Raw genomic sequence first — 17,111 nt, forward strand, 5'->3', positions numbered from 1 at the left:
ATCCGCGGAGACCTCAAGCCGATGGTAAGCCCCCTATTATCTTGCATTTAACCTATAATTACAGCATGCGAAATTTCCATGGACGAGAAGGCAGAACAGAAGAGAACTCCACATCAAACGCGTCTATGACATCTGAGGCATATTCAGTAACGCGGTGTGGACAGGGAGTGTATTGTAACCCGTAGCAACCCCTGCCAGCTAAAGTAATCATTGCTGACTTCTTCCGATTTCATTTTTTAAGGAGAAATCAAGACAATTACTATAGACGGGGGCAATACGCAGTATTGTGGGGTACCCCGATTCCCACTAAGAAGCCCATTTATCAACTCATTGCGTGTGATAAATGGTGCTCCAGCCAATCAGCTGCCAACTGTCATTATTCAAACACATGACAGAAGTGGATTTGCTGGAGCACAAGTTCGTATTCACGGAGTTTTAAATAGCTAAAACTCATTGATAAATGGGCCACTAAGTTATCTTTGCTGGCGCTGGGCATGATCACTGTGGAAATAAAGTCTGAGGGGTAGATGTATGAAGCAGTGATAAGGGAGAAGTGATAAAGTGCCTGGTACTTTATCACAGGCCAATCAGCTCCTAACTGTCCCTTTTTAAACCCAGCCTGTAACTTAGCAGTCAGGAGCTGATTGGCCAGTGATAAAGTACCAGGCACTTTATCACTTCTCCTCCCTTATCACCCGTGTCGCGTTGCAGAAGGCCTTGGTTTTGCATCTCGATGACCGCCCCTGCACATATTATAGTATAAGTGTTCTCCCTGCTCCAGGCAGCGGCCTTATCGAACTACAAATGCGTTTCAATGTGCGAGGAGACAGAGGTGTAGGAAGAGGCTCACTATGGGGGTTATTTTGGTTCACTCTTTAGGCCCCCATACACTAGCCGATTTTGGTCAGATTTCGGCCAGATCAGTCGGATCTGGCCGAAATCGGACCAAAATCAGCTAGTTTTGATGTCCCCTCAGATCCGATGCGCTGTCCCGTGCGCATCGGATCTGCGTCGGGTGGTCGGACCTGCTGCACGTCCGACCACCCGACTTGGGACCTAGTGGGGCGGTGTGGCGGGGGAGGGAGCAGGGGGGGACTGGGGACGCTGCGGGGGACACAGGCGGCATAGAGCCGGGCAGGGGGAGCCGGGAGCTTTCAGTACTGAAAAAAAAAAAAGCCCATACAATGACTGGGCGGCCTGTGATTGGCTGAGCGCTCTCTCAGCCAGTCAGCAATTGGCTGAAAGAGCGCTCAGCCAATCACAGGCTGCCCATTCATTGTATAGGCTTTTTTTTCTAGCACTGACAGCTCCCGGCTCCCTCTGCCCGGCTCTATGCCGCCTGTGTCCCCCGCAGCGTCCCCAGCCCCCCCTGCTCCCACCAGCAGCCCTGCTCTGTAGCCCCCCCCCCCCCCCCCTGCTCCCCGGGTTTTTTACATGTGATAAATCGAGACGATTTATCACATGTAAAAAATGGCACATCAAGTGCCAATCTAATCAAGCAGCCGGGGAGGCTCAGGGGGAAGTCGGGGGCGACTTGTCCTAAGGACAAGTCGCCCTAGTGTATGGGGGCCTTTTCTGACAAATTCCTTCTTAGATGGACAAAACCATTTTCACTGCAGGGGGGGGGCAGATGTAAAATGTGCAGAGAGAATTCGATTTGGGTGAGTTATTTTGTTTCTGTGCAGGGTAAATACTGGCTGCTTTATTTTTACACTGCAATATAGATCTCACTTGAAGTAAAACCCCAGCCAAATCTAATTCTCTCTTCACAAGTTACATCTGCCCCACCTGCAGTGCACATGGTTTTGTCCATCTAAGAAGGAACTTGTCAGAAAGAGTGAACTAGAATAAGGCCCAATGATAGTCACATCACAATGCACTATGCATGGGAAAGGGTTTACCTCGTTCTAAGTATAGTACCCCATCTCTACCAGCTGGCGCATAATACCTGTTCGGGTGGTAATGATTCCAAGTGTCTGTTCTCAGGGATGTATTCTAGGCTATTGCTGAAATTACCGCTTTACAGGTCAACCAATATATTCTGCACATACTTAATACCACTAAACTGCAAATTGCTGGTTCCTCTTGTAGCTTAGATCCTGTGCCTGTTCTATTATCACTGCCAGGTACACTCAAAGGATGACTATTTAGATTGAGTATGACTTCTCTGCTCTGCACTCCATTGCCTGCCCCTGCCCCTCCCCCCTCCCGTTGCACTCTCTTCCCCAGTCATTCTTCCAGCCACCTCCCTCGTACCCTTGTTTTCCCATAAAGAAAAGACAACAAAATGCGACTTATTGAGTATTATGTCTATATTGTTAGGCTCTTTCTATTTGCAGATTTACATAATTTAGCATTTGGTTTTCCTTGGCAGGACTTCCATGTTCCTACGTCTAATCCCCCTTTTGCTGCGTTATTTGTTTAGAACCTATGATTGTCTCATAGGCCCTGTACCGTTTAGGATCTCTGTGGCTTTTACTTGCCCACTATTATTATTATTTTACTTATAAGGCGCCGCAAATAATTTGCACCGCCGAACACATGACAATCTGCTCGTCTTCCCATCCCCTCCCTTTCACAAAGCATTAAACCTCAGTCCACAAAAGTGGTCTCCTTGGTGGTGATGTAGGTTTACATGCACAGAGTACATGGGTAACAAAGCTACATTTGCTCTACAGAGTTGTCATATTATACGTATCATTCGCCCTGGTCCTCTAACGCCATCATTTTGCACAATCCAGTTCTATTGTTGTGATGGAGGTACAGAAATATGAATGTGTGACTATATAAATCTGCATGACTGGAAGGGACGTCCCACAGTCCCAGCAGCTGGCACCTGTTATCAGCCTGTATGTGATAAATAAGATCAAAGGTTACATATAGCCACTATATAGATAATGGGCCAGTGCTCTCTATCCAGGATCAAACTCTAATACACCTTTCTCTAAAGCCCCCCATACATTAGGCCGACTTGTCCTAGGGACAAGTCGGACCCAATTTACCTGCGAGCCGCCCGGCAGCTCCCCGGGAGGCTCACATACAATTTGGCACTTGATGTGCCATTTTTACATGGGATAAATCGCATGCGATTTATCCCATGTAAAAAAAAACCCGGGGAGCTGCAGGGCGGTGAGCAGTAGTGGGGGCGGGCAGCGGCAGTAGTGGGGACGGGCAGCGGTGGTCGGGGCGGCCAGCGGCGGTAGTGGGGGCGGGCAGCTTTTGCGGTGAGCGCAGTGTACTTACACATAGCAGCAGCGGCGGGGACGGGACGCGCAGTGGCGGCTATTATATTTTTTAAATACTTGTCAAATGACCGGCCGCTCTCTGATTGGCTGAGAGCTCTCCGGCCAATCAGAGAGCGGCCGGTCATTTGACAAGTATTTTAAAAATATAATAGCCGCCACTGCGCGTCCCGTCCCCGCCGCTGCTGCTATGTGTAAGTACACTGCGCTCACCGCACACGCCGCCCGTCCCCACCGCCGCAGCCCGCCCCCACCACCGCTGCCGCTGGCCGCCCCCACTACTCCCCCGGTGTCTGTATGCATATGCCTGTCAGGTGGCAGGCATATGCATACAGGGAGGTCGGACGTGATCGTATGTACAGACCGTCCGACCTCCCTGATCCGGTCCGATGCGCACGGGACCGCGCATCGGATCGGATCAAATGTCACATACCTACGATTTTGGGCCGATTTCATCCGATTATCGGCACAAAGTGCCGAAATCGGATGAAATCGTCCCAAAATCGCATAGTGTATGGGGGCCTTTAGAAAATAAAATGCCCGGGTGAAGCCGTTCCACCTGGAAACTTCATTAAAAACACGGGTCATTTTTCTGTGTGAAAGGGTCGATCCGGATCTTAAACTCCGGGTCTCCGACACTGCAAATGACCAGGGTCGGAGACCCGGATCGACCCTTTCACACAGGCGAAAAACCCAGAGTAATAGAGCAAAACTCCAAGTCTAAATTTTAGACCATAGATTACCTCTCCTGTGTGAAAGGGGTATGACAGCGGCGGCAGGATAACCCAATTTAAATGTCGGGTAATTGCCGGGTTATTCGGTCGCCGCTGTCTGAAAGCGATTAAACCTTTCACATAGGGCCTAATTCAGACCTGATCGCAGGGTAGATTTTGTTAGCATAGGGAACAAACCATTCTGCGCTGCAGGTGGGGCAGATGTAACATGTGCACGAAGAGTTGGATTTGGGTGGGGTTTGAACTTCAAACTGAAATCTAAATTGCATTGTATAAATAAAGTAGCCAGTATTTACCCTGCACAGAAACAAAACTCACCCAAATCAGACACTCTCTGCACCGGTTACATCTGCCCCATCTGCAGTGCAGCATGGTTTTGCCCATTTGCTAACAAAATTTGCTGATCAGGTCTGAATTAGGTCCATAGAAATGCATTAAAGGGCAAAAGACACCTGCTTTGTAAGTTAGATTTATTTGAAGTGGGGTGCCGGGCAGTTTCCCGACAGTTGGGATCCCGACAGTCATTACCCCGATGTCGGGATTCCGACTGTCAAAACCCGACACTCGGGGTCCCGATTCTCCCTTGTGGGTGTCCACGACCCCCATAGAGGGAGAATAGAATAGGTGGCGAGCGTAGCGAGCCACCGTGCCTGCAGCGAGCCCGCAAGGGGCTTTGTTGCGCTCGTCCCACTGTCTGAGTCCGGCCAGTCTGGAGGGCCCTGCTCACAAGAATATAATAGGGGAGTTGACATGGACACAGTTATAAGTCAACCGCAGTCCCTCGCATGGCTCGCTACGCTCACAATGCTTCGGGCACGGTGCCTTGCTGCACTTGGCACACTATTTTATTCTCCCACTACGCCATAGTGGATGGTAGGGCATGAAATACCGCCTGTCAGCACATGTCGGCTCAAAAAACAGTAAACCTAACCCATGTCGACCTAAAACCATGTCGACTTTGTCCCATGTCAACCTTGACACCTGTTGACCTAGACTCCTGTCGACCTTGCCACCTGTCAACCTAAGTGGTGTCGACAATACGACCGTATCCCCATGAAAGCCTATAGAAACCAAGGTAGGGTTACGCTGAACTGCGTGACTGAATAACGTAACGAGTGTGAATGAAACAAACTTACTGCATATAAGGGGGTGATTCTGGTTGACTCGCAATTGTGCGAGTTCGGCCACGTCCCGATGATTTGGGGATTGCACATGCGCATGGTCTATTATGCACATGTGTGGCCCCCCTTTGCGAATGGCTTGTATAGTCGCCGGGCTGTACCCAAGCATCGGGCCGGGGGCGGACGGTGATGGGAATGGGGCCTGCCATGGGTATGCAGGCGGGCCGATCCCTGCCGGGGGGCAGGCGGCGGATGTCACAGGATGCCAGCTGCCCGCCCTGTCTTCATCCAGGCACATGCAAATAATAGTCAACTTTCTATTTGCGAGGGGGGCAGGAGAAATCATACGATGATCGGCAACCATCGACTGATTTCCCCTGCAGCGGAGTCATGCGAGGGATGTGTCGCATGGTACCGAGCGGAATTGGCGTCGGGGCATTCGGATGGGCGCCGTGTAGCATCTCAGGCTGCCAATAGGTTCGCACCTTACCGAGCCAAACTGAATCAGGCCCATAACTAAGTATTTCTTAGTATTAAAGAAGTATATTGAATCAATGGAACAATTGTGTGTTCCATTCTCTCTGTGGAGGGTAAGACTCATTGAGGGACCATCTTTCTGTAAGATATTGGTCTGTCCCTACGTCCCCTATGGACACCTACAGTGTGGGGTAAGTATGGGGGGAGATTAGTACGTTTCAGTGGTGTCCCGCAGTATACACAACCTGCACACATTACACACAGGCGCTGTGCACTCACCTCTCCAGATTTTGCCTTTGTGGTCCCAAGGCAGCAGAATCCAACGTCGTGTCCCTGGAAAGCTGCGCCGTACTCATCTAACTTCTCAAAATCAACCACCTCCTGGTTCTAGACAGGGGTAACATCAGAGCAGAGTGAGCAATGCCTGCCTGGGATCCTATATACATGTCTACACTGTGTTGAACATTTATAAACGTTTCTCTCTCAAAAAAAATAAAAATAACAATATTATGCTATGCTGCTTCTAGCACAGTGTGGTCTGTATTTCAGCACTGATGCAGACCAGACCTGTGCTAGAAGCACCGCAGAAGGGAAAAGGAACCACATGGGTTGTTAAAGATGGAGGGTGCTAGAACGACCACTATAATAACGATTACAAACACCTACCACGGAAGTATTATACTCCTCGTCTTCAAATGTTATCTGCCGTCGGCCAATGAGAGTTATTTTACTGAAGATCTGAGTCCGCAGGATCTCCTTCAGCAGCGCTCTCCCCGTCTCCCCGGTAGCCCCGAGGATGAAGCAGGATCGGTTCATCTGTCTGTATTCTTCTTGCAGTGTCTTCAGGTCTTTCTCCATCCTGTTCCCGGGGAACAAATGTTAAAGCTTAGGATGCATATAATAAGCCCCACCGCCACAGCGCCTACTGCTATCAGCGCACCACTACCATAGTAACTAATTGCAGACCAACGGAGAAATGTTTCATTGAACAAACATTCAAATCATTAGTGGGAACACTTAGGTAATGAATAATTAAAGAAATAGGACACTCGGCTTCTTTGCAGACATCAGGTAAGTGCACACAAACGGACAATCTTCTGACCGCAATCACCGATATTATTTATATAGAGCTGGTCTACTAACGAGCACTGTTCCGATACATTTACTGCCACAGTCTGAATCTTTTACCACACACTTACAGTAATCTCCCATTAGGTTTGTGGGAGAAAGCCAATACAAACTCCACACAGACAGGGCCTGGATAGGAGAGTGCAGAGACAGCAATGCTAGCCATTGTTCCACACGTGCCTTATGCCCCGTATGCACAGTTCGATGTAATTTATTTTTCTATTAAATGTTGCATATATATAAGCTAAATCGAATCGACATCAAACTGAAATCGTACTTGATGGAAGGAATATATATCGGAGCAAGGTGCCGATAGATGTTTGGCTGTACATATTCCTGTTCTGTGTCATAGGCAATCTGGTGGTGTCTGCACGCGGTGCGATGTGTGCTAGGAGCGATGTGAGCATATACCATGTGTGCTATGTGATTGGACTGTATACGTGGGGCCATGTGAGCCTATACCATGTGTGCTATGTGATTGGACTGTATACGCGGGGCGATGTGAGCCTATACCATGTGTGCTATGTGATTTGGACTGTACACGCAGTGCGATGTGTGCTAGGGGCGATGTGAGCCTATACCATGTGTGCTATGTGATTTGGACTGTACACGCGGGACGATGTGTGCTAGGGGGTGATGTGAGCCTAAACCATGTGTGCTAGGTGATTTGGACTGTACACGCGGGACGATGTGTGCTAGGGGGCAATGTGAGCCTATACCATGTGTGCTATGTGATTTGGACTGTACACGCGGGACGATGTGTGCTAGGGGCAATGTGAGCCTATACCATGTGTGCTATGTGATTTGGACTGTACACGCGGGACGATGTGTGCTAGGGGGTGATGTGAGCCTATACCATGTGTGCTATGTGATTTGGACTGTACACGCGGGACGATGTGTGCTAGGGGGTGATGTGAGCCTATACCATGTGTGCTATGTGATTTGGACTGTACACGCGGGACGATGTGTGCTAGGGGGTGATGTGAGCCTATACCATGTGTGCTATGTAATTTGGACTGTACACACGGGACGATGTGTGCTAGGGGGCAATGTGAGCCTATACCATGTGTGCTATGTGATTTGGACTGTACACACAGTGTGATGTGTGCTAGGGGCAATGTGAGCCTATACAATGTGTGCTATGTGATTTGGACTGTACACGTGGGGCAATGTGAGCCTATACCATGCGTGCTATGTGATTTGGACTGTACACACAGTGTGATGTGTGCTAGGGGCAATGTGAGCCTATACCATGTGTGCTATGTGATTTGGACTGTACACGTGGGGCAATGTGAGCCTATACCATGTGTGCTATGTGATTTGGACTGTACACACAGTGCGATGTGTGCTAGGGGCAATGTGAACCTATACCATGTGTGCTATGTGATTTGGACTGTACATGCGGTGCGATGTGTGCTGGGGCAATGTGAGCCTATACCATGTGTGCTATGTGATTTGGACTGTACACGCGGTGCGATGTGTGCTAGGGGCAATGTGATCCTATACCATGTGTGCTAGGTGATTTGGACTGTACAAATGTGCGGGTTCGCACTTCCGGTCCGGCGGCTTTATAGCAGTGAAACGCAAACAGAAGCGTTCTGCTGACTTTTCTGTTTGCACGTGGAGGGAGCTGTGGAAACAGTCCCCCACCGAATTTATTGCTCAGAAAGATCTGCTGCTGGTATGTATGTTTTTAGATTAGTGGATGTGCCATACATTATATGGATGATAGTACCATCATATTTTATGATAATGTTTTATTTACATTTAGACATATTACTTGATAAAGGCACCGCAGTGTGCTGAAACGCGTCGCAACCAGTATCTATTTTTACTGTCCAATGGTGCGGGATCACTTTTCATACAGTACAGTATCATCCACATGTTACCCGGGTTCCAACTAGTGTGGTTATTTCTGCTGTGATGGATTGTGGCCTACACCGTGTTTTTATCGGAATAAAACTTTTTTAATTTGGAAGAAGCTTGTGAGACTCCATATTCCATAAAGAGACCTTTATGCGAGTTGTCCTAAACCCATTCATGTAAGCATACATGTAAGCACTTGTTGATACTCACTAGAGTGTGGTGACCTACAATTTAATGACCCCTGGATCATTCGGGAACTTTGGGAGCACTATCTTCTAATAGTCCCCCTGCACGTTTGGAGGAGAATATGTCTTCAGTATTTGGATCATACTACAATTGTGTATTCTCCTTTCTTTTTACATATTCGAGCCATTTGGTTTGGAGAGAAAGAGTGGAGATCACCTCTGACTGGGACTCCCTCCTGGCAGTGGGGAACGGGGTTGCATGCGATACATCACATCCTGGGGGATCGTATAGTTCTACGATGCAGGGAGAAGTCGTGTATGGCCACCTATACACACAAGACCATACACCAACGTACATCTCTTATCTCATAATATCTCCCAACCCGATATCTTCACAGGATCTACGGCTCTTATCCACACTCACTACTCTCTCCCATTCACAATTACAGAACTTCTCTTATGCTGCACCTACTCTGTGTAATCTCCTCCCACGCACAATAAGACTTTCCTCTAGTCCCCAAACCTTCAAGCGTTTCCCGAGTACTCCACTCTTCAGACACGCCCACATTACTATCATAATCATCTCCTGTCCAATCACATCCCCACTGTACAGTCCTCACATATCCTCATGTATTTTATCATCCTCCTGACCCCAGGCCAGCATTGCTGGGTGACCATACAGCCCACCAAGAGCCTCTGCAATCTTGTGGCCATTATGCAATAGGTAGCACCTATCCTTTAGTAACATAGTAATTAAGGCTGAAAAAAGACGTTAGTCCATCAAGTTCAACCTATCTAACTTGTAACTACTGACGTGAGTAAGTCATATCTATAGGAATCCCTTAGTGGCCAAAAATGTATCCAGTTTTGATTTAAATTCATTAACAGTAGTTGCTGTAACCACCCCCACCGGCAATGAGTTCCAGAATTTTACTGCTGTAATGGTGAAGAATCATCTTCTTAATTCAGTACAGAATTATTTTTCCTCGAGCCTCAGTACATGCCCGCGTGTCCTCAGTATAGGCCTGTTCCATATGATTCCCAATTCTGTATTTGAACATATCACCTCTCATCCTCCGTTTCTCCAGTGAAAACATATTCAGCCTGGATAACCTATCTTTGTATTCTAGTGATTCAAGGCTTTATTAGCTTAGTCGCCCTTCTCTGTACCTGTTCCAATTCATTTATGTCCCTTTTAAGGTGCGGTGCGGTGCCCAGGACTGAACACAATATTCCAAGTGTGTACTATCATATTGGCATCCCTTGAATCCATTCCCCTTTTCATGCATGCCAGTGTCCGGTTTGCTTTTGCTGCTGCACTTGAGCAGTGTTCACTATTACCCAATTTATCATCTATGATGCCCCCTACGTCCTTCTCTACAGCATAATTCCCTATAATAACTCCATTTAGCCTATAAGTAGCTTATTTTTTCCCCAAAATTAATTACTTTACATTTTTCAACGTTAAACAGCATTTTCCACCTTTCCAGTTTAAGTCACTTTGTAGTGTTTCCACATCCTCTCACCCACATAGTGAGTTAATTTCCTTACTCAGTTTTGCGTCGTCTGCAAATATTGCAATTTTACTCACTATGTCACTTTCAATATCATTAATGAATATATTAAACAAGGTGGGTCCCAATATTGAACCTTGCAGGACTCCACTTTGGACCTTACCCCAGCTGGAATTTATGCCATTTACCACCACTCTCTGTCCCATATTGTGCAACCAGTTTTTAATCCAATTACAAATTTTATCTCCTAACCCTAAATTACCTAATATCATTAATAACCTTTTATGAGGCACCGTGTTAAAAGCTTTAGCAAAATCAAGCAGTACTACATCAACAGATTTCCCTAAGTCCAGCCCCCTACTGACTTCCTCATAAAAGCTAATTAAATTAGTCTGACATGATCTATTTTTGACGAACCCATGCTGAGCCATACTTTCTCTGTTCTAAGAAATTTTGGATACTATCTCTTATTATTCTTTCTAATATTTTCCCCACAATGGATTGAACGTTGACCGGTCTATAATTTTCAGGGTTAGTTTTGCTACCTTTCTTCCATATTGGTACTACGTTAGCTATTCGCCAGTCCGTTGGTATCCCCAAGTTTATTGATTCCTCGAATATCAGATATAATGGTAGTGCTATGACAGAACTCAATTATTTTAGTATCCTAGGGTGTTTTTTGTCTGGGCCAGGAGATTTGTTACTATTTAGGTTCTGTAATCTATTTTTTTTTTTTGTATCAAAGCCTATTTTCCTATAGTGTGTAAGTTTGCGAGCAGGGCCCTCCAACCTTTATAATGGTGTGTTATTACCCAGTTTTCTATTATTACTGTTGTTTCCTATGTAAATTACAACAGAATTGACTGCGTTATAAGAAACTGTTATTATTATTATTATCATTAGTAGTAATAATAATAAAATGCTATTTAGGAAAATGTAACCCTAGCTGCGATACTTACCTCCAGAGTCTCTCAACTGCCCCAATATTGGTGGGACAGTGTAGATTTGCAGACCCTTAAAAAGGTGCACAGCACATTTAGGAAAGCATTGGAGCATGCACTAAGCCATCATGCTGAGAATGAACTAAAGTCATTGGAATGCGCTGCCCGCAATGAGCGATAAATACACAGAACTGCGTAAAAAGAACACAGCAGCAGGATTTGTTCTGCAAATATTAGTGTGATAGGTAAACAATGAATTGGGTGGGGTGTCTGAGAGATCGAGAGGGGGGGGGGGGGACAAGTCAAGGGAGAGAGTCATATCTCATGTAGTTCCAGGCACTGGAGTAATATAGAAGAATTACCAGGGACCTTAACCCATCTAACAGAGGGCCTGATTGGTTTGGGGGCTGGTCATGTTCTCTGGGTACATGGACAGACACAGCTAAGGACGTCTATTCGGGAGGAGCAGCGTTCTTTTAGTTGTGAGCAATGTGATATTGTGCCACACAATATTAATGTAGTATAAGAGAGGTGTCAGACCTACCAATAGCAATATCTTCCTTGCCCACTGCTCCACTTCTGCCTAGGAATGTGAGGGAAACACTGGGGAGCAGGGGTGACACATGAGGGAAATGCTGGGGAGCAAGGATGACATGTGAGGGAAATGCTGGGGAGCAGGGGGTGACACATGAGGGAAACACTAGGGAGCAGGGGTGACGCATGAGGGAAATGCTGTGGAGCAAGGGTGACCTGTGAGGGAAATGCTGGGGAGCAGGGGTGACACGTGAGGGAAATGCTGGGGAGCAAGGACGACATGTGAGGGAAATGCTGGGGAGCAGGGGGTTCACCTGAGGGAAATGCAGGTGAGCAGGGGGTGACAATTGAGAGAAATGCTGGGCAGCAAGGGTGACATGTGAGAGAAATGCTGGGGAGCAGGGGGTGACACATGAGGGAAACACTGGGGAGCAGGGGTGACGCATGAGGGAAATGCTGGGGAGCAAGGGTGACGCATGAGGGAAATGCTGGGGAGCGGGGGGTGACACATGAGGGAAACACTAGGGAGCAGGGGTGACGCATGAGGGAAATGCTGGGGAGCAGGGGGTGACACATAAGGGAAACACTGGGGAGCAGGGGCGACGCATGAGGGAAATGCTGGGGAGCAAGGGTGACATGTGAGGGAAATGCTGGGGAGCAGGGGGTGACAAATGAGGGAAACACTGGGGAGCAGGGGTGATGCATGAGGGAAATGCTGTGGAGCAAGGGTGACATGTGAGGGAAATGCTGGGGAGCAAGGGGTGACACATGAGGGAAACACTAGGGAGCAGGGGTGACGCATGAGGGAAATGCTGGGGAGCAAGGGTGACATGTGAGGGAAATGCTGGGGAGCAGGGGGTGACACATAAGGGAAACACTAGGGAGCAGGGGTGACGCATGAGGGAAATGCTGTGGAGCAAGGGTGACCTGTGAGGGAAATGCTGGGGAGCAGGGGTGACACATGAGGGAAATGCTGGGGAGCAAGGATGACATGTGAGGGAAATGCTGAGGAGCAGGGGGTGACACATGAGGGAAACACTAGGGAGCAGGGGTGACGCATGAGGGAAATGCTGTGGAGCAAGGGTGACCTGTGAGGGAAATGCTGGGGAGCAGGGGTGACACGTGAGGGAAATGCTGGGGAGCAAGGACGACATGTGAGGGAAATGCTGGGGAGCAGGGGGGGCACCTGAGGGAAATGCAGGTGAGCAGGGGGTGACAATTGAGAGAAATGCTGGGCAGCAAGGGTGACATGTGAGAGAAATGCTGGGGAGCAGGGGGTGACACATGAGGGAAACACTGGGGAGCAGGGGTGACGCATGAGGGAAATGCTGGGGAGCAAGGGTGACGCATGAGGGAAATGCTGGGGAGCGGGGGGTGACACATGAGGGAAACACTAGGGAGCAGGGGTGACGCATGAGGGAAATGCTGGGGAGCAAGGGTGACATGTGAGGGAAATGCTGGGGAGCAGGGGGTGACACATAAGGGAAACACTGGGGAGCAGGGGCGACGCATGAGGGAAATGCTGGGGAGCAAGGGTGACATGTGAGGGAAATGCTGGGGAGCAGGGGGTGACAAATGAGGGAAACACTGGGGAGCAGGGGTGATGCATGAGGGAAATGCTGTGGAGCAAGGGTGACATGTGAGGGAAATGCTGGGGAGCAAGGGGTGACACATGAGGGAAACACTAGGGAGCAGGGGTGACGCATGAGGGAAATGCTGGGGAGCAAGGGTGACATGTGAGGGAAATGCTGGGGAGCAGGGAGTGACACATAAGGAAAACACTAGGGAGCAGGAGTGACGCATGAGGGAAACTCTGGGGAGCAGGGGTGACACGTGAGGGAAATGCTGGGGAGCAGGGGGGACACCTGAAGGAAATGCTGGGGAGCAAGGGTGACATGTGAGGGAAATGCTGGGGAGCAGGGGGGGGCACGTGAGGGAAATGCTGGGGAGCAAGGGCGACATGTGAGGGAAATGCTAGGGAGCAGGGGGGGGACACGTGAGGGAAATGCTGGTGAGCAGGGGCTGAAACGTGAGGGAAATGCTGGTAAGCAGGGGTGACACGTTAGGGAAATGCTGGTGAGCAGGGGGTGACATGTGAGAGAAATGCTGGGAAGCAGGGGGTAACAAGTGAGGGAAATGCTGGGGAGCAGGGGGGGACGTGAGAGAAATGCAGGGGAGCAGGGGGAACACGTGAGGGAAATGCTGGGGAGCAGGGGGAACACGTGAGGGAAATGCTGGGGAGCAGGGGGCAAAGCGTGAGGAAAATGCTGGGGAGCAGTGGGGACACGTGAGGGAAATGTTGGGGAGCAGGGGGAAAAGCGTGAGGAAAATGCTGGCGAGCAGGGGGCAACACGCGAGGTAAATGCTGGCAAACAGGGGGCGACAGGCGAGGTAAATGCTGGCAAGCAGGGGGCAACACATGAGGTAAATGCTGGCGAATAGGGGGCGACACGTGAGGGAAACACTGGTGAGTACAAAATGGTATCATCTGTCACTGTGTGTGGTGCACAGAGGGATAACACCTGGCACTGTGTGACGGGCTCAGAGGGGTAACACCTGGCACTGTGTGATGGGCACAGAGGGCTAACACCTGACACTAAGTGGTGCAGAGTGGGGTAATACCTTGGTAGCTCTCCAGAATCAAAGTCCTCCTGGTGAACAGAGATGGCTGCGAGGAGAATGAGCAATGATTCTGCAGCCCAACAGTCCATGCCAGAGGTGGCACACCCAGCATAGGTACACAGAGGGGAAACGCCTGGCACTGTAAGAGGGGCGCAGATGAATCACACCTGGCACTGTCTGTGGGGCCTGTGGGACAGAGGGGGGTCACATCTGGCACTGTCTGTGGTGCACAGAAGGGGTCACAACTGGCACTGTCTGTGGGGCACAGAGGGGGTCACACCTGGCATTATGTGGTGCACAGAGGGGTCACACCTGGCACGGTCTGTGGGGCACAGAGGGGGTCACACCTGGCACTGCCTGTGGGGCACAGAGGGGTCACACCTGGCAGTGCCTGTGGGGCACAGAGGGGGTCACACCTGGCAGTGCCTGTGGGGCACAGAGGGGGTCACACCTGGCAGTGTCTGTGGGGCACAGAGGGGGTCACACACACCTGGCACTGCCTGTGGGGCACAGAGGGGGTCACACACACCTGGCACTGCCTGTAGTGCACAGAGGGGGTCACACCTGGCACTGCCTGTGGGGCACAGAGGGGGTCACACCTGGCACTGTCTGTGGGGCACAGAGGGGGTCACACCTGGCACTGCCTGTGGGGCACAGAGGGGGTCACACCTGGCACTGTCTGTGGGGCACAGAGGGGGTCACACCTGGCACTGTCTGTGGGGCACAGAGGGTGGTCACACCTGGCACTGTCTGTGGGGTACAGAGGGGGTCACACCTGGCACTGTCTGTGGGGCCTGTGGGACAGAGGGGGTCACATCTGGCACTGTCTGTGGTGCACAGAAGGGGTCACACCTGGCACCATCTGTGGGGCACAGAGGGGGTCACACCGGGTACTGTCTGTGGGGCACAGAGGGGGTCACACCTTGCATTATGTGGTGCACAGAGGGGGTCACACCTGGCACTGTCTGTGGGGCACAGAGGGGGTCACACCTGGCACTGCCTGTGGGGCACAGAGGGGGTCACACCTGGCACTGCCTGTGGGGCACAGAGGGGGTCACACCTGGCACTGTCTGTGGGGTACAGAGGGGGTCACACCTGGCACTGTCTGTGAGGCACAGAGGGGGTCACACCTGGCACTGTCTGTGGGGCACAGAGGGGGTCACACCTGGCACTGTCTGTGGGGCACATAGGGGGGGGGGGGTCACACCTGGCATTATGTGGTGCAGAGTAGGGCAATACCTGGGCAGCTCCCCGGGGTCGGAGTACTCCTGGTGAACCGAAATGGCAGCGAGGAGAACAAGCAATGATCCTGCAGCCCAGCAGCCCGTGCCCAGCGCTGACACACCCGGCATAGGTACACAGAGGAGCCCGCTACAACTGCCCTTCCCGACCTGCCCTGAGCAGATCTGCGCATGCGCTCAGCCGTAGCTGGCTGTATACACTGTATCACTCATATCCATATCCATAAACAGCACGCTGCCGTATATATCCCTTTACAGGAGCACTCTCACACCTTACCGACTATATACATATACAGGAGCACTCACATATTACCACACACTGTATTTCTTCTAGCTGTGGGAGGAGACAGTACGGCCGAATATACACATGTACAGGAGCACTCTCCCAATGCTGTGTCAGTACTTAGCCGTATATATAGAAATACAGGAGAACTTACAAATAACCATAGACATGTCTGTCATAATGACAGTGTAACTATCTCTCTCTCTCTCTCTCTCTCTCTCTCTCTCTCTCTCTCTCTCTCTCTCTCTCTCTATAAAAGAGGTGAAGTACTGCCAGTGACCACTGATTCGCATAGTTAATAATCGCATATGCACTAACATACGCGATTATAAAGACGAGGCTGAAGTTGGCTTCTTATTCGGCCAGCTTCTTATTCGAGCTCCAGCTTCTTATTCGAGCTCCAGCTTCTTATTCGAGCTCCAGCTTCTTATTCGAGCTCCAGCTTCTTATTCGAGCTCCAGCTTCTTATTCAGAACAATCACTTTTACAAGGGTTAATGAATCATGGACCACAAATTTGACTGCAGAAATCAACACAGGGGGGTCACGTACATATGACCCACTAGCAATTTATTTTGACCAACAAGGATTTGGGCAGAAATTGGGCACTAAAGTGGGCATGGGTCCCAGAATCATAATTTTGAATAAGTAGCTGGTGTTCTGCAAGGGTGAAACAGCGTTGGTCAAAAAATCTTACACTTGAAATACACACAGGGGGGTCACTTACATATGACCCACTTGCCATTTCTTTTGACCAACAAGGATTTGGGCAGTAAAAGGGCACTAAAGTGGGCATGGGTCACAGATGTCATCATTTTGAATAAGTAGCTGGTGTCCTGCAAGGGTTAAACAGCGTTGGTCAAAAAATATTACACTGGAAACCCGCACAGGGGGGTCACTTACATATGACCCACTTGCCATTTCTTTTGACCAACCAGGATTTGGGCAGAAATAGGTCAGTAAAGTGGGCATGGGTCCCAGAATCATCATTTTGAATAAGTAGCTGGTGTTCTGCAAGGGTTAAACAGCGTTGGTCAAAAAATATTACACTGGAAACCCGCACAGGGGGGTCACTTACATATGACCCACGTGCCATTTCTTTTGACCAACAAGGATTTGGGCAGTAATAGGGCAGTAAAGTGGGCATGGGTCACAGATGTCATTATTTTGAATAAGTAGCTGGTGTCCTGCAAGGGTTAAACAGTGTTGGTCAAAACATATTAC

The 17,111-nt window shown here is 49.6% G+C and overlaps 1 protein-coding gene across 4 annotated transcripts in view; it reads right to left on the reverse strand.

Moving 5' to 3' along the window:
* The window catches only part of HTATIP2 (HIV-1 Tat interactive protein 2), a 33,068-nt gene that overhangs the window by 5,490 nt on the left and 10,467 nt on the right, over window positions 1-17,111 (reverse strand). Inside the window, exons 1-3 of one of the 4 annotated variants that reach the window (XM_083164050.1) lie at window positions 15,912-15,933; window positions 6,241-6,433; window positions 5,854-5,961 (exon numbers count right to left, since the gene is read on the reverse strand). In XM_083164050.1, the coding sequence (XP_083020176.1) occupies window positions 5,854-5,961; window positions 6,241-6,433; window positions 15,912-15,913 (303 nt within the window). In that variant the 5' untranslated portion in view covers window positions 15,914-15,933. Of the gene's footprint in view, window positions 1-5,853; window positions 5,962-6,240; window positions 6,434-14,364; window positions 14,469-15,603; window positions 15,792-15,911; window positions 15,934-17,111 lie in introns of those variants that run through there. The other 3 variants (XM_083164048.1, XM_083164049.1, XM_083164051.1) reach the window with 3 other exon arrangements.

This window comes from Crinia signifera, chromosome 11, assembly GCF_055691185.1.
Source record: "Crinia signifera chromosome 11, ASM5569118v1, whole genome shotgun sequence".
NCBI lineage: Eukaryota > Metazoa > Chordata > Amphibia > Anura > Myobatrachidae > Crinia > Crinia signifera.